Here is a 24,276-nt window from a genome sequence, read left to right on the forward strand (position 1 = left end):
AATGACATAGCTACAATTAATTTGTCAATGGCTGCACCATATAAAAAGGTGTAAACTGTGACAGCAAAAAGATAAAACGGGAGGGTTAAAGGGTAGAGTTTTTGCATATGGTCAAAGTTGCTGTCAGCTTAAAAAGACTGTTACTCAACCTACAGGAGATACAGAAAAGATGGAGAGAAGGGAATCCCAGCACACGGTATAGAAATCATCAGCTCGCATAGGAAGACAGCGAGAGAGGAACAGGGCAACCACAAATGAGGCGGCATTAGTAATTCCTCCTTTATCAACAATTACCCTAAATGTGAATGGATTAATTCTCCAGTCAAAAGTCACAGGGCGGCTAAAGATTAAAAAAAAACAAGACCAATGTATGCTGTCTAAAGAGAGACTCACTTCAGCTTTGAGGACACACACAGGCTCAAAATGAAGGGATGGAAAAGACATTCCACGCACACAGAAAACAAAAGACAGCGGGGTAACTATACTTACATTTTTTTAAAGTTTTGACTTTGCGTGGAAACTGTGACAGGAGATAAACGAGGCCATTCTGTGATGATAAAGGGTGAGTCCACCCACCAGGAGGATATGACAACCGTAGACGTGCGCAGCGCTCATGGTGATGAGTTTTAAAGAGAGAAACAAAACTGGCAAACGTTCAGCTAGACCAACGAAGGGAAAGGGAAGATCTGCATGAATCAAATGAGAACTATGAGAGGAGGCGTCCAACCGGCACACGGACTACAAGGTTGTAAGAGACGCCTGAACAGCTGCACACCAGCCAACCAGATGACCTAGAAGAAATGCATACACTCCCAGAAACACACAACCTGCCAAGACTGAATCATGAAGAAATAGGAGACCTGAACAGACCAATCACTAGTAAAGAGATTGAATCAGTCATCAAAAACCTGCCAACAAAGAAGCCCAGGACCAGATGGCTTCACTGGTGAATTCTACCAAACATGAAAAGAAAAACTAATGCCAATCCTACTCAAACTCTTCCAAAAAACTGAAGTAGGAATATCCCAAACTTGTTTACAAGGCCAGCATTACCCTCATACCAAAGCCAAAGACACCATAAGAAGAGAAAATTACAGACCAATTTCCCTGATGAATATAGATGAAAAATTCTCAACAAAATTCTAGCAAACCAAATTCACCAGCACATTGACAGGGCCACACACCATGCGAGTGGTCCCTGGGATGCAAGGATGGTTCAACATATGCAAACCTATAAATGCGACACACCACATTAACAGAATAAAGATAAAACTCAGGTCACCTCAACAGATGCAGAAAAAGCACTTAAAACTAGAGATATCCTTTCACAGTAAAAACTCTCAACAAATAGAGTAGAGAAGGAACATACTTCAACATAATAAAAGCCATATATGAGAAACCCATAGCTAACATCATACTCAGAGGTTTTCCTCTAAGATCAGGAATAGGAGAAGGGTGTCCACTCTCACCATTTCTCCTCAATCTAGTATTGGAGGTTCTAGTCAGAACAATTAGGCTGGGGGTAAAAAACATACAAGTCAGAAAGGAATAAGTTACTCTCTGTCTACAGGTGATATGATCTTATGTATAGAAAATACTAAAGGCACCACCAAAAAACTGTTACAACTAATAAACAAATTCAGTACAGTTACAGGATACAAAATAACATACAAAAATCAGTTGTTTCTGCGCACTAACAATGAACTACCTGAAACAGAAACAAATAAAACAATTTCATTTACAACAGCATCAAAAACAATAAAATATTTAGGAATAAATTTAACCAAGTAAGTGAAAGATGTGTACATTGAAAAATTATAAGACATTAAAGAAAGAAACAAGACACTAATAATTGGAAAGACGTGTACATGGATTGGAAGAATTAATTGGTTAAAATGTCTACACTACCCAAAGCAATCTACAGATTCAATGTAATCCCTATCAAAATTCCAATGGCATTTTTCACAGGAATAAAAAAAAATCCTGAAATTCTTATGGAACCACAAAAGACCCAAACAGCCAAAGCATACTTGAGAAAGAACAAAGCTGGAGGTATCATACATTCTGATTTCAAAGTATACTACAGAGCCTTAGTCATCAAAAACTGTGTGTACTGCCATAAAAACAGACACAGACCAAGGAAAGAAAATCAAGATCCCAGAAATAAACCCACACATATACAGTCAACTTACATTTGACAAGGGAACCAAGAATTTTCAATGCGGAAAGAATAGTGTCTTCAATATATGGCGTTGGAGGGGCTTCCCTGGTGGCTCAGTGGTTAAGAATCCACCTGCCAATGCAGGGGACACAGGTTTGATCTCTGGGCTGGGAAGATCCCACATGCCACAGAGCAACTAAGCCCATGCACCACAACTACTGAGTCTGCCCTCTAGAGCCCGCGAGCCAAAACTACTGAGCCCATATGCTGCAACTGCTGAAGCCCGTGCACCTAGAGCCTATGCTCTGCAACAAGAGAAGCCACCACAAGGAGAAACCACCCACTGAGACAAAGCGTAGTCCCTGCTCACCACAACTAGAGAAAGCCCGTGCACAGCAATGAAGACCCTACGAAGCCAAACATTAAATAAATGAACAAATAAATAAACAATAAATCCTTAAAAAAAAAAAAATATATATATATATATATATATATATGGTGCTGGAAAAACTGGATAATAACATGCAAAAGAATGAAATTGGACCCCTATCTTACACCACTCACAAAAATTAACTCAAAAGGGATTTGACTTAAACGTGAGACCTGAAACCATAAAACTCCTAAAAGAAAACAGAGAAAAAGCTTCCTGACATTGGTCATGGCAACAATTTTTTGGATATGACACCTAAAGCACAAGCAACAAAAGCAAAAATAAGCAAATGAGACTACAACTAACTAAAATGCTTCTGTACAGCAAAAGAAACAATCAAGAAAGTAAAAATGCAACCTACAGAAGGGAGGAAATATTTGCAAACCATCCATCTGATAAGGGGCTCATATACAAAATATATAAGGAATTCATATCACAGAAAAAAGCAAACAGATCAATGGGAAAATGGGCACAGGACTGGAATAGACACTTTTCCAAAGATGACACACAGTTGGCCAACAGGCACACACAAAGAGGCTCAACCTTGCTAACTATCAGGGAAATGCAAATCAGGACCATAATGAGCTAGCCCCTCACACCTGTCAGAACAGTTATTCTGAAAAAGACAAAAAAAAAAAAAAAAAAAAGCAAGTGCTGGTGAGGATGTGGAGGAAAGGAAACCTGTGCACTGTTGGTGGGAGTGTAAGCTGGTGTGGCCAGTCTGCAAAAACAGTATGGAGGGTCCTCAAAAAACTAAACATAGAGCTCCCACAGGATCCAACAGTTCCACTTCTTGGAATATATCTGAAGGAAATAAATTTTTCTCTAAGCACAGATTTCGATGTATTCCTCAAGTTTTGACACGTCGTATTTAATTGTCCATTAGAAATACTCTTCCACCCTGATCTCTTGTTGACCTTCTTCTTGGTCTGGCGTGCGGGTGACTTTGATGAAGTTGCAGAGAGCAGGTGGAAGAAGAGCAAGGGTGCCCTGCGACCGCTGGATGCAGCGTTCCACACGCCGATTAGGTGAAGTTCCCTAATCATGCCAGCTGGACAGCCGACACCTTACTGACTTATGTGCCGTGCTTCTTAAACGTTTGTCATAAATATTGGCTTTAATGTCTTAAAATGGTACAGCATCTTGATCCTTCCTCTCCAGGGCAAGAAACAGGGGCTTTCAAATGACTGAGCTCTTTCCCTGCCCGTCCCAACCTTCAGAGCAGTGTTTTCTAGTATTTCACTGTTTTCCAGTACCTGCTCGTGAGGCACCTTGTCCTGAGGAGCAGACGCACCTCCTTGTTGACTCTGTTGCCCTCCTCCTGCTCTCAGAACCTGCTCCTCGGTCCGCGTTCCTGCTCTTGAAGGAATGTCTCACAATTTCCCTCGCAGGACAAAAATCACCTGCGGGTGACACCCTCATTTTCGTTCCTGATTTTTTAAATGTCGCCCAGTTCTTTATTTTTAGTAACTTTCAGATATAATTTATGTACCAGAAAATCCACTCTTGCCACGACTTTCAGTGAACGGACAGAGCTGTGCCAACAGCACCACTCACTCCAGACGGCTTTCTCCCCTCAGAAAGAGCCCGGCTGCGGCGCCGGCCCCGCTCACCTGCTCTGTGTCCACGGGCCCGCCTGCACGCGGCGTGTGGACGGAAGCTCGGCACCTGCGGCCCGGGGGGCGCGGCGCCCCGGCTGGGCGCGCCCCTCCTCACGGCCGAGGGGCCCTGCGGGTGGCCCGGGAGCGTGCACACGCGGCTCCGGCCCCTGGGGACACGCCTCGGAGCGGGGCTCTGGGCCAGGCGGGCACCGGCAGCGGAGCTCCTGAGCGGCTGTCCTCCCGCGTGGAGCGTCGCCCCCTCGACGCCTCTGCCTGTGGCGTCCCCGCCCCGTGTGGGTGGCCCTCTCCTCCTCCCCGGCCGTGTCGGGATGACATCTGTCCCCAGGGTTCTGCATGTGTCCGGGCATGGCTTCCTCTGCATTTCTACGTGGGGTCGGTCCTGCTTCCCCGTCCCTCACGTGTCACCTTCCTTCTGTTCTCTCCTCTGGGATTCCAGACTTGCATTAACGAGACCGTCTCCTTCCAGGCCCTTGACGGGTCCTTTCTCCCACAACCATCCCTGGGGAACGGCCTCTCTCGGGCCTCACCTCAGAGTGCCCAGCCCCAGAGCACAGACGGGCAAGGAACACAGGGACGCTGTCCCAGAGTGGGCGCTGCCTCCGATCCGCCCTCGACTCCCAACGTGCCCTGGCGTCAGCCTCCCCGCCCAGGGCTCGTGGCGGGAGGCGGGAGGAGGCAGATGTGGGATGACCCCCGGGGGTGCCCCCCAGAAGCCGCGCCGAGCGGCCGTACGGTGAGTCAGTGAACACGGCTGCTGTGGGACTCTCACCACCTCCACAAAACGGTGCAGGCCATGTGCAACACAGACCGCCCCTGGCCTTCTGTTTGCAGCGACTCTCTTGCCCTTTCCCCATCGTTACACATACAGCACGCTCCTTCGGACACGACGTCCTCTAGGACCCCCCAGAGCTCGGACTTCCTGGGGCTGGGAGAGGACGTGCCACTGAACGTCGCGGTTTACTCACGGGAGCACCCCAGTTCTGAAGGCTCACGCTGTCCCGAGGGACGCCCCATGGCACAGCTCCTGCGCCCCAGGCCCCATCACAGGACCGGAGGGGCCCGCGCAGCTGCAGCAGGGCATCTCCTAGCAGGAAACAACGGGACAGCCGCCGTGGTCATAAATACATTTTATTTCATTAGAAATGTACACTTACAGTGCTGACAGCATCCCCCTAGAAAAGTAGGTAAGCAACGTTTCCATTAAAATCATTCGTCTTCTTTTCAAATACCTATTCTCGTTACGCTGAACAGAGCACACAGCGAAAGGCCTCTGCGACTCCACTTTTTTTTCAATTTTGTTTTTTTGTTATAAACACCATAGCAAATTAAAAAAAGCTGTTTGAACAGAGAAAAATATCGTAGTTCTTGATTTCTCGCGTGTACTTGACGCAACTGCACCGCGCTTCCTGCTCCTTCCCTGGACACAGCGAGGTGATGAAAAGAAACGGGGTCTTCGGGAGGGGGCGTGGGAACTACCGTTGTCTTCAGTCACCAGGACGCTCTCCCCGAGGATGAGGCGCTCAGATGCACTTGAGCAGAACGCGTGCGGCCCCTCCCGTGCGCAGCCGGGGCCGGGTGCGCGTGAGCGGCGTGGGCGCGGGAGCCAGCTGGGCGGCGGCTCTGGCTTGGGTCCTGTCGCATCGGTGGCGGCCCTTCACTGGATCTGGACGGTCCCGTGCTCCAGCTGCATCTCAGGCTGCAGTGTGGGCTGCAGGGCGTCGGCCGCCTGCAAGAGGGGAGAGCGGCTTTCACTCCCCCATCACAGACACCAGCACACGGTACACACGCGCCTCAGCGGGGGGTGGGGGTCCCAGGTCACCCCAGCTTTGGGAGAAGATGCTCCCAGCAGCTGTGACAGATCCAGGGCCGTGGTCCCTCTCCACGGGGCCTTCTCTTTGCCCCTCCCCCACACACACCCCACAGCTCCCGCCACCAGCGCTGGGTTCCTATTCCACTCCTGCTTCTCACTGGGGATGCACTCAAGCGGTCAGCATATTCACAGTTTTAAGACAGTTTAAAGGAAAAAAATACAATCCTGGATTAAGTCACTGACCAACCATCTACCTCAGCCACCAAGAATGGGCCCCAGACGGAGAGTGCTTTGGTGGTTTTTGGACTCCCCTAAGCCGCTGGCCAAAGGCTACATCAGACTCTCAGAGATGGGCTCCAGGCTCCCTGAGGGACTTTAGCTGGAGGGGCCCCAGGGGCCGCGAAGGAGGAGGCGGAGAAAGCCACACAGAGGAGACAGAGTCCCCGGTGGGGCCAGCGCTGCAACGATGACCACAGCGCAAGGCTGTTTCCTTGGCGGGGGCGGGGGGGCGGGGAGTGGGGTGTTCCCTGCCCATCTAAGGACTCAGCACAGGCCCCTTTCCGCCCCTGAGGCCACGAGAGGGCTGGGCTGGAGGGACTACACAGACACGGAGCTTCTGGAAAAGGCAAGTGGACTGGAGCATGCTGGCAGCCGCAGGGGGGCAGCTCCAGCCCTGCCACAGGCTAGAGCGGCCCCTCCGGGGACTGAGTCCCTCCCTTTGAAGATCTGGAAGGGGCAGCTCTGAACCCAGGCATCTGGGGTGGTGGAGCAAGGGGTGAGGTGAGGGCTCGGATGGGGACCCCCTGCCCTTCCCACTTGTCCTCAACACGTGGCAGAAGACCCGGGACGCAGGCAGGAGCTGAATGCAGAGCAGCGGCTCCAGTACAGACGGCCGCCCTCTCCCCTGCCCACAGCTGCTCCTGGGAACAGACCCACCCCTCACGCAGCCTCCAGGGCTCGGGGGCTTCAGCAGCCGGGCCCGGCCTTCCCGGGCACCAGGTGAAGAGCGTGACCCTGTCCTGAGCAGCAAACTCTGGAAGGAAACCCAGAGGAGGGTGAGGGTCTCCTGCTGACCCATGAGGCGGGCGGGGGCCAGGGGGGAGGCTGGGCCCCGAGGACCAGGCCCTTCTGCAGGGGAGACGCCCCAGGAAGCACGTGTCCCCTCCGATCTGCTGCTCCATGTCCCAGGTGACCTGCCAGGTGTGGCTGGAGACAAGGACACCGGCAGGAAGTCCGGAAGCCGGGAGCTCAGTGGACACGGCTCCCCTTGACGGTGGCACCTACACGAAGACCACAGACCGGGCCGGGAAGCCCCTCGCACGGCACGCACCCCAGACCCAAGGCACACGCTCGAGGGCCCCCCTGCGCGTGGAGCAGCGACGACCCGGCGTCAGACCCGCCCAGCTCGGACGGGGCCCGCGGTCCTCCTCCAGGACCGGGCTTCTTCAGGACCCATCCCCCTCGCACCACGTCAGTAAGCTCGTCCACCCCGCCCCGAGCTCTGTGGGCTCTCTGTCAGCCTCATGCCCTCTCGCTCAGTCTCCAGAGTGGACGGGCCTCTGTGGTCACCGCTGCACAAAACCACAAGTGTCCAGGCCGTGGCTGCTGCCCACATGGCGCAGCAGAGGCGTCTGGGCGGAGCAGGGGGCTGCGCCGTCTCTAGGACACACGTTCCCAAACTCTGTGCCAGGTGGGGACGTGTTGTGAACCAGGATTAAGTCCCTGAAGGACCAAGGGTCACCCAGCCGGCCACCTGCCTGGCCCTGCTGGGCCACGTTCCTCAGCGACCACCAGCGGGGACGGGACACAACACCTAGCACAGCGCCCAGCAGAGGCCGGGACACTTTCATTCTAAGGGTCTAAGGCTGACAGCACAACACACACGCAGCTCCATCAGGGCCGGGCAGAGGAGAGGGGACCCAGGGAGGAGGCGGGGAGGGGCCGATGGGCTGCAGTCACAGCAGGTGAGAGCCGCCCCCAGCAGCTCTCAGCAGGGAGCCGGAGGGTTAAGCCCACAGCCCGAGGTTAGAGGGCGCCCGTGTCACCCTGGCACCAGCTGCCTGCATTACTCCAAGGGCACCCTCCCCAAACACACCACCCCAGATAGGCTCAGGGGCCAGCACGGGGCCAGGCCTGGCTCTCCCAGACCCAGAGGAGGCCACAGTAGTCACCTGCCCGAGCACACTCACTGGGGCTGGCGCTGCAGACCCTTCAAACACCTAGAGCAGCCGCTCCCCACCCCCCACCTGACGGCTCAGAAACTGTCCAGACGGAGCCGGGGCGCTGCTCTCCTGGGGCCCCCGGGGAGGGCGCCGATGTGAGCAGCGCAGAAAGAGGACCGCAGCCCAGCGCAGAGGCTCCCTCGGGGAGAGGGAAGAGGCCACAGGCGAGGGCTGCACACGGACTGCCCGTGGCCAGCAGGAGCACGGACCCTGGGCTGGATCCACAAACCCCGAGAACAGCAAGGTCTCAGATCTCTTAATTTGGCCTCTAAATTTATAGGTAAACATTTGCATGGAACAGACTATCTCAAGAGCTGGTTTAAGGCTGGCACTCGGCCAGGAACTCACCTCTCACCTCCACCCTTCCACGCACTTACGAGAGACAGAGCCTAAGCTGCCACCTAGTCCCCACCACGCGCCTCCCACAGAACACTTACCTTCTTCATGGGAGAAGGTCCGAGGTAGACATGCCCAAGTGTGTTCACACCTGCAGGAGCCCCAGGCCCCGTCCACTTCCCGAAGGGAGGACCCACCTGGGCCGCAGCGGTGTGGTCGGTCACTGGCGCCAGCTGGACGTACTGCACCTGGATGTCGCTACCCTGGAGCGGAGAGCCGTCCACCCCCGTGGCAGCAGGGTCTGAAGATGCCACGGCTATGAGCTGGGCCCCCTGCAGCACCTGCAGACACAGAGCAGGCCCGTGTCAGCAGAGAGGGAGCTGGGGGGGGGCCGCGCTGTCCTACCTGGACCGCAGCGCGGGGCGCCTACTGGTGAGCGTGTGGGGTGTGCATGCGCCGTGGTAACGTGTACGGGAGGACGGGGCTGCACCTGCAAGTCCCCTCCCTCAAACATCCACGTGCTGCACAGAGAGAGGGGCTTCCAGGCCCTACAGGAAACAACACCCAAAGAATGAACTGAAGGCAGGGATGTGGCCGAGGGCGGGTCTGAAATGGAACAGGAGCTAAAGCACCTGGAGACCTTCCTGGAGTCACCTCCGCCTCTGATTCACGGGAGGGGGAGCCTGAGGGCAGCCGGGAGGACAGCCAGATGATGGCACAGCCTTGACCCTGGGGCAAGCAAGATGCGTTCACTCAAGCATCAGAGAGAAGCAGGCCCTGGAGAGTGGACCACCAACTGAGAAACAAAGCAGCCACGTGCGTGTGAGTCACAAGACCCCAGGCCCCCGAGGGCTCTGGGTGCGGAGAGGAGATGCACGCCGGAGGAGGGCGAGGCCCAGGTTCCGGGGAGGATCCAGCTGATCTCCAAGGGGACAACCCACGGATGGAGGACCCCTGTCCTGCACACCAGGGACCCCACTCGGACGGTGCCCGGAGGGAGGGAGCGACGCGGCCCCCAGGACGGGCTCTGGGCAGCCCCTCCGTATGAGCACCCACCCCGGCCGCTGGCAGGTGGGCTGGCACCTCGAGGCCCCACAGGGAGGGGCAGGCGCTCTGCATTCACGGGCGTGAGCTGCCACGAGCTGTGGGGCTTTCTGCTGGGGCTGCACCCCCACCTCCTCAAATTACACGCCCCCAGGACCGCCTCCCGGGTCACCCGTCAGCCGCCCGCAGCGGGGTGGCCACGGCCACGCTTCCTGAGCAGCCCACAGCCCCCCACACAGGGTCAGAGCCGAGGACGCGGGGAACAGTCTGCGCTTTCTGACAGCACTCCAGCTCCCGATGAGCATCAGCGGGAAAAGACAGGAAAATTCAATTCTCAGAATAAAAGATGGAAGAACGTTCTAACTGCTTTTCCTTTTGTGTCTTTGGAAACCATTTGCAAACAGCTCACATCGCACAGCATTTCACACGTCACCGCAGCCGGCTCTGCTGGGCAGAGTGATGGCCCCAAGACAGGTGTCCCAGCCCCAGGCCATGCACCCTAACAAAGGCACATCACAGATGGGACTGAGCCGGCGATGGAGGTGGGGACGATGTCCTGGGGCACCTGGTGGCTCATGTCACACAGGCGTCTCAGGAAGCAGAGCGCCTTCCCACGTGGGAAAGCGCAGAGCCCCGCTGGACTAGAAGACAGAGCAGGGACCACGAGCCAAGGAGCGCAGCACCTCTGGAAGCTGGAAGAGGAGGAGACAGTCTCCCCAGGATTCCCCACAGGGAACCAGACCTGCGAGGCCTGCACTCCAGCCAGCGAGGCCCGTGCGGGACGCGTCGCCTCCAGACTGCGAGAGGACAAACTTGTGCGCATGCCCCGGGTGTGCGCACGTGTCACGGCAGCCACAGGCCACGCAGACAGCCACGCTCATCTCCCGCTGCCTCCTTCCGGGCAGGAACGGACTTCTAGGTCCCCGAAGAGCTGACCCGACAACAACGGCTCCTTATAAAGCACCACTCTGTCCCCGTGTTAACTGTGTGTACCAATACGTTCGCGAGAGAGGTTTTTAGAAACTGGAGAAAACTGAAGTCTCCTCCACCAGCTCATCCAGTCAGGAAGTGAGACACGGGCCTGCCCAGGCCTGCGGCTCTGCCGCCCCATTACCAGGGAGCAGCTGCCCTGGACCCCGTGGGGACAAGCAGCCTCGGGCAGCAGCCCGTGTGGCCCCAGCAGGGCAGAGGGCAGCGGGGCAGAGCGCCCCCTCCCCAGGAAAGCCTCCACTGGGGGTCAGCCACCCTCGCGGCTTCTTACGGAAGCACAGCGCTCCCTGGGAGGGCCTCCGGCCCACACACGCCCAGCAGGGACAGGACGTCAAAGGGCCCAAGCTGGGAAACCAGCGGGACCTCAAGACAGGGGGATGGGAAGCTGTGCTTAGTCATTTTCCCACGAAGAGCAGAAAGTCAAAAGCCCACCCCAAATCACACACCCACATCACGTGTCCTTATTCTGAGCAAACTGAACAGACGGGCCTGTTGCTACTCTCACAAACTGCGTGTCAGGACGGGGGCCCCCCGGGGTCGGTCTGCAAGGGTGACCTCCGTGGGCATCTCTGCAGTCAGAGCCTGGGGGAGCAGGGGGCGGGGGCCGTGGGCGCACCCCGCAGAGCCAGCAGCCCCCACCCCGAGATGTGCCCGCGCCCCACGGGCCTGCGCCCCCGCCGCCTGCCCTGCCATCCAGCCTGGGGACAGCGGCCCCCTCTCCGGTGCTGAGGAAGGGGCCGGCAGCAGGGACCTGTGACTCCCACCGCCCCTGGCCCCTCCGGAGGCCTGGCCGCCGTCCACCCCTGCGCACCTGACTCCGGCTTTAGCCCCCCACCCACCCCCACCCCCGCACGGAAACACGCGCTCCATGACGACACGGGTGGAGGTCTCCTCGTTCACCAGCAGACCCCCCGTGCCCAGCACTGTGCCTGACACTCAATAAACATTCATGAAGCAAGTGACGGTCACGCCGACCTCGACGAGGGACGAGCACGAGGAAACAGGACCCGAGCGAGCCGCTGGGAAGCGCGTCCACACACCGCGGGCCCTGGCTCTCCCCGTCCACGCCGCCCAAGCCTGGCGGTTCTGGGGGAACGTGCCTGCCCGCTCCGCCCCACCCGCCCGGGGCCTCGGGACCAGACACGAGGCCGAGCCGCCAGCACGCTGTGACCAGACGCCTGCACGTCCCCAAGCCGGGCGTTGGCCGGGCGAGGTCAGGCTGGGGCGTCTGGGGCCCAAGGCCGCTTGGGCATCAAAGTCCACCTCCGAGAGCCCCAGGAGCAGGGCCACGCATGTGCTCTGCACACCTCAGAGCACCAGCCAGAGACCCGCACGGCCCGGCCCAGCCCAGCCGGAGGGCACCGCGCAGTCGCCGCTCGGCCCCCACCCCCGCGGCCCGCAGCCACGTTCAACCACGAGACTGCAGCGTGCGGCCGAGGCGGACGGAACTCACTGGTGAGTCTCGACGTACGGAACAGACAGCAGCTCTCTCTCTGCCTCCGCATCTCAGTGAACGAGACTGTCTCTAAAGATCCAGCCCCAGAGAGCAGCTGGCCTTCACCGCACTCCCCACACCCGCCATGCGCACGGAGGCCCCCACGCCGCTCCCTCAGCGAAGGATCCACCACGTGCGCCCACCGCGGGTGGGACAGGACCCTGGGGAGCCTGCCTTCTGGAACAATCCCCGGCTGGTGAAGGGAAGTGACTGCTTCTCAGGACGAGCGGAGGAGAGCTGGCCGGCGTCCAATCCCTCAGCTGGGAGGACTTGGGCACGTCCCGGCCAGGGAGACAGCAGAGACCCAGAGGCTAACTTATGTGCCCGGGACCACGAGCCGGAAAAAACAGAGCCAAACAGAAGAGGCTCTGAAGGCGGTTGTTCCGAGTCCCTCCAGGCTGCCCCTGGCACAGCACAAGGCCAGAGCCGGTCACGTGGGACGGGGTCACGTTAGAAAGAGTCAGAGAAGGGTTACACAGCAAACCAGACACGCGAGAAACCTCAAAAGCCTCATTTGATTTTAAAAATCATCCCCCTTTAAACCAGAAGGAAGAGCACGTACACACAATCTCTCTCCATCAGCCTGTGATGAAAAGGCTTCGAGCCCTTCATTCCATCTCTTTGACCAGCTTGTCGCCTGGCCAAGCCCTGCCCACCCGGCATCCTCCCCCCGGGGGTGTCCTCCCGCTCTGGGGGCTTTCAGAGCTCAGCTTGGGTGCTGGTGGAAGGTAATTCCCTCAGAAAGGCCACCCAGCGCCATACTGTAAGGAGCCAGCTTTCCCTCCTACTTCAGCAAACCTGCCGTCCGTGGGCACAGTTTACTGTCTCCCTGTCCTCGCAGAGCCTGGTCTAGACGGCTGGCGGCCGCAGCCACGCGCGCAGCCTAGGAGGCTCTGTCTCCCCCCACCGCCCTCGGAAGATAAAGCATCTGTGAACGGGCAGGGCGGCTGTCCCCCGGCTGGCGGCCCGCACCGCCGCCTCCTAAAGGTCTCCACTCCAAAGCCAGCTGCCCACGCGGAGCCGCATCTTTCACCGCAGGAAGGCCACCGTCGGAGTCTGGGCTGACCCTCCCTGGTCAGCACAGGGGTCGTATCCACAGAAGGCACGGACGACGTGGGAACGCTGCGTGGCTGAAAGCAAACACAGCAGCTCAGGGTGGACAGGAGGCTCACTGAGACTGGGTGTGGGGCCCCTGCAGGAGCTGTCTGCTCACTTCACTTGGGTGCCAACGTGAAACATCGCCTGCATTTGAGCTCAGTGACTGTATCTGTCCACACACGAAAATAATTCTGGATTAGTTTTCTAGCCTGAATACCTGCCACGCTCCGCACACCTATCCGTTCAAGGGTCCTTCAAGCCCTCCCTCCCTCTGCCTCTCACACACACACCTGCCAGGTGTGCCAAGTGCCACACTCGCACCAATTTCATTTCATCACAGGGCGGTAAGAGCCTAGAGGAAAGGTAAAGGAAGACAGTGGCAGAGTTCGCCAGCATAGCTGCAAGTGCTCACCTCGGTCGCTGTGAGAGGAAACTCAGGATGAGGGGAGGCCTTCCTGGGACCTTGGGATTTTCTAGAGCAGAAACCCACCTCTGCTCTGGAGCTGCCTGGCGCCCAGACACAAGTGTCTGCGCCAGCTCTGCTTCAGGTAGTGCCAAGTTTCCCAACACAACCCCTATGGGTCTCGGGCTGGGGGCCCGTCCGCCATCCTCCAGCCCTCTACCAGGCGTTCCAGCCCCGTTGCAGCAGCGGCTTTAGCCTCGTACCCGGGCACCCTGATCAGACGGGGCCTGTGATTTCTAGATGAACAACGCCTCACACACACATAAAGCTGACGGTCACTCTTGAGGTCCACTCTCAAAGTGAGCAGAAGTGGGAGATGACATTGAGCTGGAAGGGTCTCTCCTCTGCAGTACCTCTCGCTGAGCAGCTCAAGGGCTCGCTTGTGCCCTGGCCCAGAGAGGACTCTGCTATCATCGTAGCCCCCCTGGTGGCCCCAGCCCCGCTGCTTGGTGTCCTGCAATTTCCACCACGTCCTCCTGAAACCTCCAGGTCCTGGAGACCCGAGACACCGGGAGAGCCCAGTGCCAATGCCGCACCCCGCCCACCCAAATCCACTGTCTAAACTCAGACACTTCACACGGTGCAGCAGTTCCCCTCTGGGCTGCAACCACTAGAGCCCAGACACGGCTGCACCAAGAGCATGGAGGGTGATCCCCCAGTTTCTACAACGTGGACGGCCAGAGCTCCTAGAGTGTGCTCGGGGAAAAGCCTGGGCCTGCACAGAAAAGGAGGGAAACGTTCCGACGGGTACTTTCCATCCCCTGCTTTTCTGACTGTAAAGAAGTGAACCATCGGGAAAAATGGACAGCACTTCACAGGGCAGCCCCGTTAGAGGGCTGGCCTTCCACTCACCCTCCTCCACAGCTAGAAATTCAGAAAGTAAGTTCCTGGCGCAGGAGTGGTAACTCGGTTCCTTCCAATGGATTGCAGCTACCCCGCTGGCATCTGGAGTAGAATTCCTGGAGTAAAGACTCCTTCGCTGCTCTGTGCCATCACCCCAAAGCCAGGGACTCTGGTCTGGTACCAGGCACAGGCCCCACTGCCCACGGACCCCTCACAGAAGACACAGCGACAGGAAAGCTTTGGAAAAGCCCAGAGAAGTCACCGAGCCTTCCTTATGCAGGACTGGGACGGGGAGGGTAGGGGGGGAGTCAAGGGAGGGAGGGAATACGGGGATATGTGTATAAAAACAGATGATTGAACTTGGTGTACCCCCTCAAAAATAAAAAAAAATAAAAAAAATAAAAATTCTACAACTTGGGCCTCGCTATGAAGAAATTTGGAATCAGTCAGAAGTCACAATTTTTCAACCTACGGAACTGTAAGTTTTAGGTAAGTACTCCTGTGGACATTTTCAGGTTGTTACTCGTCACTCAAATCACCACTGAACGTATGCTACATTTTTAAATGGCTTAAAAATAAAAGTGTATCAAAATGCCTTCACCTCACATGCATATCCTACAGTTACCTAATGCTGACTTGAAATAGTCACTACCGTATCACAGACAGCTGACACTACACTGCGGCCTGCGAAAAACAGAAATGAACAAAATTTGAATGTAACAGCATCAAAGCTGTTCAGCTTAACATTTTAAACGTACACCTGAAAATCATGAGACTGATCCCAAACGACTCTAGCATTGGAAGGCCTGGCGCTCCTCCTTCGACTGCCTGGACTCAAAGCCTTTGAGGTGGGGCTCAGGGCCGTGGGTGACGCGTCCAAACAATGAGAAGGGCCTTTAGGGTTTTCTCGTAAAGCGACTCGGCCTCCACCGACATGATCTGCCAGAGACCTGTGATTCCAACGACCTACGACAGCGGAAACCTACACGGACGTGACCACATCACGCAACTTCTTCTAGAAACCATTACGTGTCCTTCCCGGCCCAAACCGCTGTCAACTTGCTCCCGGCCTCGTCTGCCCAGGAACCGTCCTGCGCGTCACGGCTCCGGGGACACATGGCAGGCCTGGGCGGACACGCCAGCGGCACTCACTGCTTATCCGCAGCCACGCGACAACTGCCTTCCCCGCGGCCCACGGGCCCAGCAGGCGGGACGCGCGTCCTGGGCGCCCCTCCCGCAGCCGCAAGCCTCCGCCGGGGCCAGGACTCCCGCGGAACCGAGCAGTGGCAGGAGACGCGCAGGCGGTTCTGTGACGTTTCTAGGATATTTCTGGGAACCAGTCAACCCCAAACGCACTCCACATCTGACCTTTTCTAGCTTAAATGATATCTTCCACCATTTCTGGGAGACAAGGCTTTTCCATGAGGGATTCATTCCCTGAGCTACCTACGTCCTCCAAGATACGTGCTGTGTTCTGGCAGGAACGTATTTTCTTCAAGGGAATGTTTTTACTAAAAGTGAAGCGACGGTGGGTGCCGTGTGCAAGGCTGAGGCTGCTCTCGCGGCGCGGCCGACCGCACACGTGGACTAGAGCCCGCGCGGGGCAGAGGGCTTCACTGCTACACACAGAGGCACCCTACGCACACCTCACACATACAGCCCACACACCCCCAAACACACCCCCACACACCCCATACCCACCCCCCACACACACACCCCCCAGACACACACCTCACACACACACCACCCCCCCCCCACACCACACACCCCCTCTACACACCTCACACACACACCACACACAGCACACACCCCCACACCCCACACACCACACAGACACTGCACACACACACACCTCACACCCCACACACCACACCCACACACAGACACACCGCACACACACACAGACCCACTACACACACTACACACACACACACACACACACACGGCCCTTCTCATCCACTCCAAAAACGTCCTACACATAAAATGTTGGCTACTTCCCACCGCTTCTAACCGTTTTCCCAGCTGGGTTCATGATGCCTCATTTTATGGAAAGAATTCTGAAAGCTACAGAAATTTACTTTCAAGCAAAGCGTGAGGACGGACACAAATGCCAAAGAAGTCGAGAGGCTGAAAAGCCTCAAGGGCGCCGGGCTGCGGAGTGGCACACGGGAAGCTCCTCACAGGTGCGCCCGCCCCCGACCTGCCGGCCTTTGACACACGGGCCCGCGCGGCCGCGGGCTTTACCGGAACACACAGCTCCCAAGTTTCCAGGCGTTCTCACGTCGTTCAGCCGACATGCATACGAAAACTTCTTTTCATACACGTCTTAATTAACCACACGTGTAAAAAATAAAAATAAACATCTACCAAAACGCGCACGTAGCTGAAACAGTGCTAAACCGTTTCGCGGCTCACAATGGAAGCAGCATGACTAAAGCTCCAGTCTTGAAAGGTTCCCCGCGTGGCCGACAATCTCCCAAATACAGAGCGAAAACTGGCCCAGACTCGAATGTCCCTGCAGACACAACACTGCCTGGCAACAGAGCTGGGAGCACGTGAGCGCCCACCCCTCACAGGACCCGAGGCGCCTGCACCCGTGCCCCCCGGGAGCGGCTCTGTGCGCCGTCACGGCTCCGCCGCACCCCCGAGGCCACAGGCAGGAGACAGCCTGCGTACCTGCCCCTTACCTTCCTCACGCACTCACAGCTTAAGTCACCTTCCCCCCGAGGGCCAGGCAGACGGAGCTCCGTCACTCTCGTCTCCAGAGAAAGAGGCAGAGAAGACAGATCACAGCTCACAATCCTCAAAATTCTCTTGATCCCTTGATGGTGGTGATGGTGGTGGTGATGGTGGTGTAGGGGAGGTGAGGCTGGTGGAGGCGACACTGGCCGTGACGTCCTGGTGGTGGAGGTGACGACAGCCGTGGTGCCCGTGTATGAGAGACCTGGAGCCGACGGGGGGCTTGAGGACTCACGTGAGAGCGGGGGCTGCATCCACCCCGACCTGCCCTCCCTGCACAATCCTGGAATCACCTACTGTCCCCACGTGCGAGGAGGACTAACACCCCCTAGCTCACATCCTCAACAGAAACACAACTGGCGCTGGGACCTATGAGGGAGCACGTGTCCAGCTCCAGAAAGGGACAGCGACCCCGAGGACAGCGGGCTGGCTCCTCACACGGCCGTGGCACCAGGCACGGCCCCACAGCGCACAGGTCACCCACACGTGGTGGGGAGGCCAGAGCGTGACAACGGAGGTGCAGGGGGCCCCGCCTCCTCCCCCTGGGCCATGTTCTGATCTTCAGAGACACCAGCGTCCTCCCCGGAAAGGGCCTGCCCTCGGGCGCTGACGAGCCCCGGAAAGCAGAGGCGCTGCCGACGTGGTGGCCAGGGGACCTCGCAGTGCGCAGCCCGCAGCAGCTGCGCTCGCCCCAAACAGCCTGCTCGGAGCGCTGCCCCCTACTCACACGAACACACGCTGGGGTCTCTGCCTTGTTTCCTTAAACTCCTCCAAGACCAAGAGGAACGGAACACAAAACTTATCTCAGAAATTGTATAATTCTAGATTTTATAATTTATTTATTTATTTTTTTTTGGCACACGGGCTTAGTTGCTCCGCAGCATGTGGGATCTTCCTGGAGCTGGGATCGAACCCGTGACCTCTGCATTGGCAGGCGGATTCTTAACCACTGTGCCACCTAGGAAGCCCTAATTCTAGATTTTAAAAATCTCAATTTTTTGAATGCAGAGAAGGACATCACATGATAATCACAGAAAAAAGCACCTAACTTTTACCATCAGCCAAGCTGCGTCAACAAAGCACACAGCTAGTAAATCGTGTCAAGTTTCTCGACGCAGATTTCATGCCGCCCGGGGGGGCAGGCTGAGGTCTCGACGCTGGTGCTGACAGACTAACCCCCGGCCCCCAGCATGAAAGGGGAGGCTCACGTCCTGGGCTCGTAACCATCTGCACAGACATCCACCAGGACTCTTGGGGCGCTCGGGCAGGTCCCTGCCTCCCCGTGAAGGGCACGGGCCCTGCCCTCAGGAGCACATGGTCAAGCTGAGCCAGGACCAGAATAAACGCCAGGAGATACCACCTCCCTCCCTGCCAGCAACCTCACAGCTCATCCTCCCGGTTCCGACCAGGGCGCGGACATCCCACACGGCCCTCAGGAGCGTGGTCACCACCAGGCCTACACATCTGCACCCCAGCTCTCAAAAGCTGGTGACACCCTGGGGACTCTGCCAAGGTGCTGGGAGGCCCCAGGCCATGCAGGAAGCCTGCACAGACAACCAAGGGGTTGGGGTGACAGCCCAGCTCCAACCCCAGGAGAGCACCCCTGGACGGGGCAGCCCCCTGAGCCTCCAAAGGACGCGGTGACACCACGTGGTACAGAACCACCTCCCACTGGGCCCCATGAACTCTGAATGGTGAAGGATAATAACCAATGGTCTTCTCTGGGCCCAAATTCGGGGGGGGGAGGCATTCAGCCAGAGGTGTCTGCAATCAGATGACAATCAGACGGGCAGCACCGGCATGCGTCCCGGTGCTCACGAGTCCTACGATAAGGCTGGTGGTTCGCGGCGTGTGTTCGTCCACACAGCTGAATGGTGACCGGTGCGGTGCTGGCTCTAACTGGGGCAGATTCAGAGCCGGGTGCCTCTGTGCCGCACGGCCAGCACCAACGCGGGTCGCTGATCCTGCGGTCTCATTGCCAACCGCTGTCCCCACGACTGACTGAGGGGAGACCAGCCACTCACCCCTCTTCCCTCGAACTCACGCACGCTGAGCAGCTAGAACGCTCAAAGCAGGACAGTCAGGAGATGCAGCATAGGCAGCGCCTCGCCACGTCACGGCCCGTGTCCCCGCGGCCTCTTCCTGAACCACCCGGACGAATCCACGCGGGGAGCACACTTGTGAGGGTGACAGACACACGCGGCCCCCCGCCCGCTCCCTTCTCGGGCGTGGTCTCCACTTGAGGGGCACGAGCGGAGCTCTAAGGGAAACACTTCCATGCCCCCTGCAACCCGACCCCTGAGAAAACAGTGACCGTTAGAGGAGTAGGAGGCACAGAATAAAGCGCATGCACGCGTCCCAGGAAGCCTGGGGCTCTGACCCAGCACCCCAGCTTCCACAGCGGCGCCAGCACAGCCGCCTCCACGCTGACCCCAGGCAGACCCCCACGCCCCACCTGCCAGGAGGACGCCCTCCACTTCCCCACCACCACCTGCCTCCTGGAAGCCAACGTGACACCGAGAGTATTTCCAGAACAAACGTCCTCTTTCGGCCGCTTGTTTCCTCCACTTCTCAGAGTTCACCTCTCCGTACAAGGGCGAAACCCCCAGCTTTAATTCCACAATTGCACTGCCACCTCCTCAACTAAGATCATTCTGCTTCTCCTCCAACTGAGTAGAGAAATCGGAAAGATTATCTTGAGGTGGCCACGTCTTCAACCACGTCAAATTCATCAGAACCAAAGCCTGCAGCTCTTGCTGTCTACCCTGAGTATCCGAATATCTCCTATAGAGACGTGGTGACATTTTCACCCAAAGTCCACCATGCGAATTGAACAGTGTTAGAACACACCTGCAGCCCACCGTCTGAGGCGCAGGTGACTCCTGAGGAGCGCTGTGGTCCCACGGAGCCGGCCCCTGGTCTGAGAGCCTCGCCGCCCGCCACCCGCCCCTCCTGAGGGTCCCGTCTCTGAAGCCCCAGCACCTGCTGCTGCCAGCACCAGGGACGCTCCTCACTGGGGTCACGTTCAGACAGGATCCACAGGACACAGTCCTGCGGGGTGAGGAGAAAGCACCCCGACACCTTCGTGAATTACTGCAACGTCACCCACCCCCAGCCACGCGCGGCTGAAGCAGGACAGAGCCTGCCGTGGTGCTGTAAGGGCCCGTAACTGCGCAGGACCTCTGTGGGCACGACAGCACCGTGGTGGGGAAAGGTGGGTGTCTGGGATGGGCGGGGAGGCCCTGCCACGCTCCCACGCAGACCATGAGGTGGGAACCCCCCCAGCACGCGGCGCGGTTGTCGCACACCCCACCTTGCTGCCCTGCGCACGGTCAGGAAGAGCTGGGACGGGAACGGTGAAGCCACGTCTCGAGGCCTGAAGGCACACTCACACCCACGGTGCCCCTCTGAGCCCTGAGGAGGGTGGGCGGACGTGGAGCCAGAGCCGGGTTCACCTGGCCCACAGGCGAGGGCCGGCTGAGGAGTGGCGACCCCAGCTCGGGGCGTCCCCCCTCCCTCCCAGGGGAACCCTGCCTGTGCTCCCCGCCTCACCTGGAAAACCTCTGTTGGCAACAGCGGGGCACGGAGAGCGGGGCAGGGAGAGCGGCTCACAGAGCACCTGCTGGGGTCCAAGGCCCAGGGCTCGTCGGCTGCACTCAGGGAGGCTCCGCTTTGGAGGCTCACATCCAAACATTAACAGTTAAAAGGGGCCCCGTGACCCGATTCCCCAGGGACGGGCCCAAGTGAAGAGACTGCACAGTCCACCAGCTCCGGGGCCTGGCCGCCAGCCGACGGCGTGCGAGGCTCACAGCACCACGCCCGCGGCCCGGCCCCCACTGCCCGGACACTCAGGACGGCAGACCTGTCCCCCGCTTCCTAACAGCTGCATCCTCCTGCTTCAACAGCAGACCCTCACCTTCCCCTAAAACAGCACGCATTTCAAGAGGCAGAACCTCAGGCCGGCACAACCCAGGAGGCAACCAGAAGGCAAGCGTGAAAGGCAAACCGCTACGTGACTGACGTCGACGGCGCACGGCCGCCACCAGGGAACGTCTCAGCGGAAGGACAGACACGGTGCTAAAGGGACACAAGGCGCAGTTCACTGCTCACGAAACACGCTTTTAATCACATCATTCTTCGTCCATGCACAGAGCTGGGTCAAATTCTAGCCCTGGATAATTCGTTTAAAGATTTTAAATGTCCTGCTAAGGTGAAAACGTCCACACAGCCTCACAAACACCTCTACACACAAAGCGGCAAAGCCAAGAAAGCGCGCGCTGCCAGAGCGCACCCGGCACGAACCTCGCGCGGCCCCGTCAACCACCGGAAGCCACTGGGGACCGCGCTGTCGACCCTTGGCCAGCTCGACGTCCGGCTCAGGGAGAGGGACGAGCCTCGCAGAGATGCTGGGGCGGCCGCCCTGACCAAGAGGGCCGCTGCACTGGACGGGGACCCACGCTCCCAGCCCGACGGGCGCTTCAGCTCTAAGCCCCGTGCCCTCCTCTCCCCGCCCTCACCCCTTCACCCAAGCCTGAGTGCCTCGCTGCACAGGGCCCACCTGGGGGCTGGGGGGGCCCTCAACCTTTCATGCGCGCTGCCAGACACAAGCGGCGGGTTGCAGTGCCCGAGGCCCGGCGTGGGTGGCGGGCCCGTGCAGGAGGCCGCCTCCCGCTGCCAGAGGCGGGCTCGACGCCCCTGCGCTGCTCCCCGCGGGAACCGTCCCTCCGGGACAGGGCTCCTCTCCCTACACCTTCCCCAAAAGCACGACGGCAGGCCAGCAAACACAGCTGCCCGGAAGCGAGGGCCCTCCCGGCCACAGTGTCCGCGGGCCAGTCACCAGCAGCAGGAGCAGAGGCTCTGGGAAGCCCTAGGTTCTGCCTCACCGCTCAAGCGACAAGAGTCCCCGGCTTTCCTGACCTGGAGTGAAAGCCCTGAGAAGGGCGCTAAAGGAGAACTTTAGAAAGCTCAGTGCAGCTTTTAAAATTTTGCAATGCTTTGGCTTTTTGGCTCCTTGCCAAGACAGCTATTTTAATATCTTAATATTGCTTTAGGACTTTGATGAAAACCTCATCACATGTTCAAGATGAAACTTTCAACTAAGAAACTTCCACTTGAACGTCACACTCCTCCCAAGGCACTCCGAAGGCTCAGGAAAAACCCGCAGGGCGTGATGTCCTTTGGTTTCAAGTCCAGGAACGCACACCCTGCACGACCGTTTGCCGCAGACACGAGGCCCTCGCCAAGGACACGGGAAGCGCACACGGGAGGCCAGCAGGGAGCCGCGGTGCACTCGGTCTGAGAAGAGCAGGCACGATTATCTTGACCGGGAGCAGACCGTGTTCGTGGTTCCTAAGCTACGTTGTGTAAGAAGGAAAGACCCTTCAGACTCGCTTTCATCATTATTCAGAGATTACAAATCTCTCTTTGATAAAAACTCTTCACGAGGATGTGAAAAGGTCAATCCTCAAATTCACCAGCAACGTCACTCCACCTTAGAAAGCAAATTGCCCCCTAGAACGCCCCCGCCAGGCACTTCCCTCTGTAGACAGTTCACATCAGGTGAGCTCAGAGAGGGTTTCAGTGTCTTTTTCTCAGGCCCCGAAAAAAAGGCAGCGGTTGGCGTCTGAGCGCAACGCACGGGAGCAAACCAGCCTCGTTCTAACGGCCGGCCGCCCGCGTGCCCTGTCCCCGTGTGTCCCCAGGCCCACACGCCCGCTCCCTCCCCGCGCCAGTGCCACGCTGGGATCCACCACAGGGGAGCACGTACCTGCCCGTCTTGTCCCACGTGGTGTATCTGTAGGTTGCCCTGCAGAACGGATGAGAAAAGGGGCGGTCAAGGACGACAGCTTCAGGGTGCACAAGGCAGAGGCGGGACCTCCCCAGCCATTCGTGAAAACCAGCAAAACCAGTAACACCAGTTCCACGGGAACGCGACCCCTTGTAGCCATAAAACCCTCAAAATACTGAGTTTACAGGTGCTATGTTTTCTTACAGAAACAAATAAAACAAACCAACTTAAAAAAATTGTACCCATTCCCCAACCCTGACCCCAAATGAAAATGTCATTGTCATTTTTTTCTTACTTTTTACTTTGAAACCATCTTAGACTCACAAGAAGAACCAAAAGTAGTATAGGAAGGTCCCGTACCCCATCGCCCAGCTCCCCCCCGTGGGACACCTGACACATCACGGGGACAATGCAGTTAACCAGACCACAAGTCTACTGGGACCACACCAGCTGGAAACTCATTTTCATTTGTTTGGAAACAAAAAACAAAAAACAGTTGGTTTAAGTCTAGCAGGCTCTGCTAAATGTCTCTTTACAGATATCCTCATTTTGACAAAATAATTACGTAACTTTTAAATGAGCGAGGTAACGTTTCACTGTGACAAGAAGACACTGCATATTGTGACATTACAAAGCAATCGTTATACTATCAGCAATTACATCTAATTCAGTGCATTCAATTCCTAATGGAAGCAAAAACACTGGATTATATAGAGGAGGGATTCGGTGAGGAAAACTGAAAAACAAAATGGGCAAAATTGATAATAAAAATTGAAATTCAAGAAGTATTCTAGGGCCTTCCCTGGTGGTCCAGTGGCAAAGAATCGCCTTCCAATGCAGGGGACGTGGGTTTGATCCCTGGTCGTGGAACTAAGATCTCACATGCCCCAGGTCAACTAAGCCCGTGCACCACAACTGTTGAGCCCGTGAGCCACAACTAGAGAGAAGCCCACGTGCCGCAACTAAGACCTGACGCAGACAAAAAAAAAAACCAAACTTTAAGAAGTATTCTGATGAATTTTTAGCAGAAACAATATAAAAGCGGATGTACACTGACTTCTCCTTCTCCCACCCTATGTATTTTCCCTCCTTTCAAGGGCCCCCAGCAAGGCAGGCAGCTGACATGTGGCCCGGTGGGCGCGACCTCCTCTCACCTGCACCTGGTGAAGGCACACTTTCCTGACCCCAAGGGGCCCAGTCCCCCACCCCCGCTGCCCCGCAACCTGCGGCTCTGT

At 57.3% G+C, this 24,276-nt stretch overlaps 1 protein-coding gene across 5 annotated transcripts in view; it reads right to left on the reverse strand.

Annotated features, from left to right (window-relative positions):
- Window positions 1-5,325: 5,325 nt before the first annotated feature.
- Window positions 5,326-24,276, reverse strand: part of BANP (BTG3 associated nuclear protein) — a 91,412-nt gene continuing 72,461 nt past the window's right edge. For 3 of the 5 annotated variants that reach the window (XM_057711798.1, XM_057711795.1, XM_057711794.1), the window contains 3 exons: window positions 23,021-23,059; window positions 8,779-8,922; window positions 5,326-5,939 (listed from right to left, as the gene is read on the reverse strand). In XM_057711798.1, the coding sequence (XP_057567781.1) occupies window positions 5,868-5,939; window positions 8,779-8,922; window positions 23,021-23,059 (255 nt within the window). In that variant the 3' untranslated portion in view covers window positions 5,326-5,867. Of the gene's footprint in view, window positions 5,940-8,682; window positions 8,923-17,250; window positions 17,459-23,020; window positions 23,060-24,276 lie in introns of those variants that run through there. The other 2 variants (XM_057711793.1, XM_057711796.1) reach the window with 2 other exon arrangements.

The sequence above is a fragment of the Hippopotamus amphibius genome, chromosome 16 (assembly GCF_030028045.1).
Source record: "Hippopotamus amphibius kiboko isolate mHipAmp2 chromosome 16, mHipAmp2.hap2, whole genome shotgun sequence".
NCBI classification, from domain to species: domain Eukaryota; kingdom Metazoa; phylum Chordata; class Mammalia; order Artiodactyla; family Hippopotamidae; genus Hippopotamus; species Hippopotamus amphibius.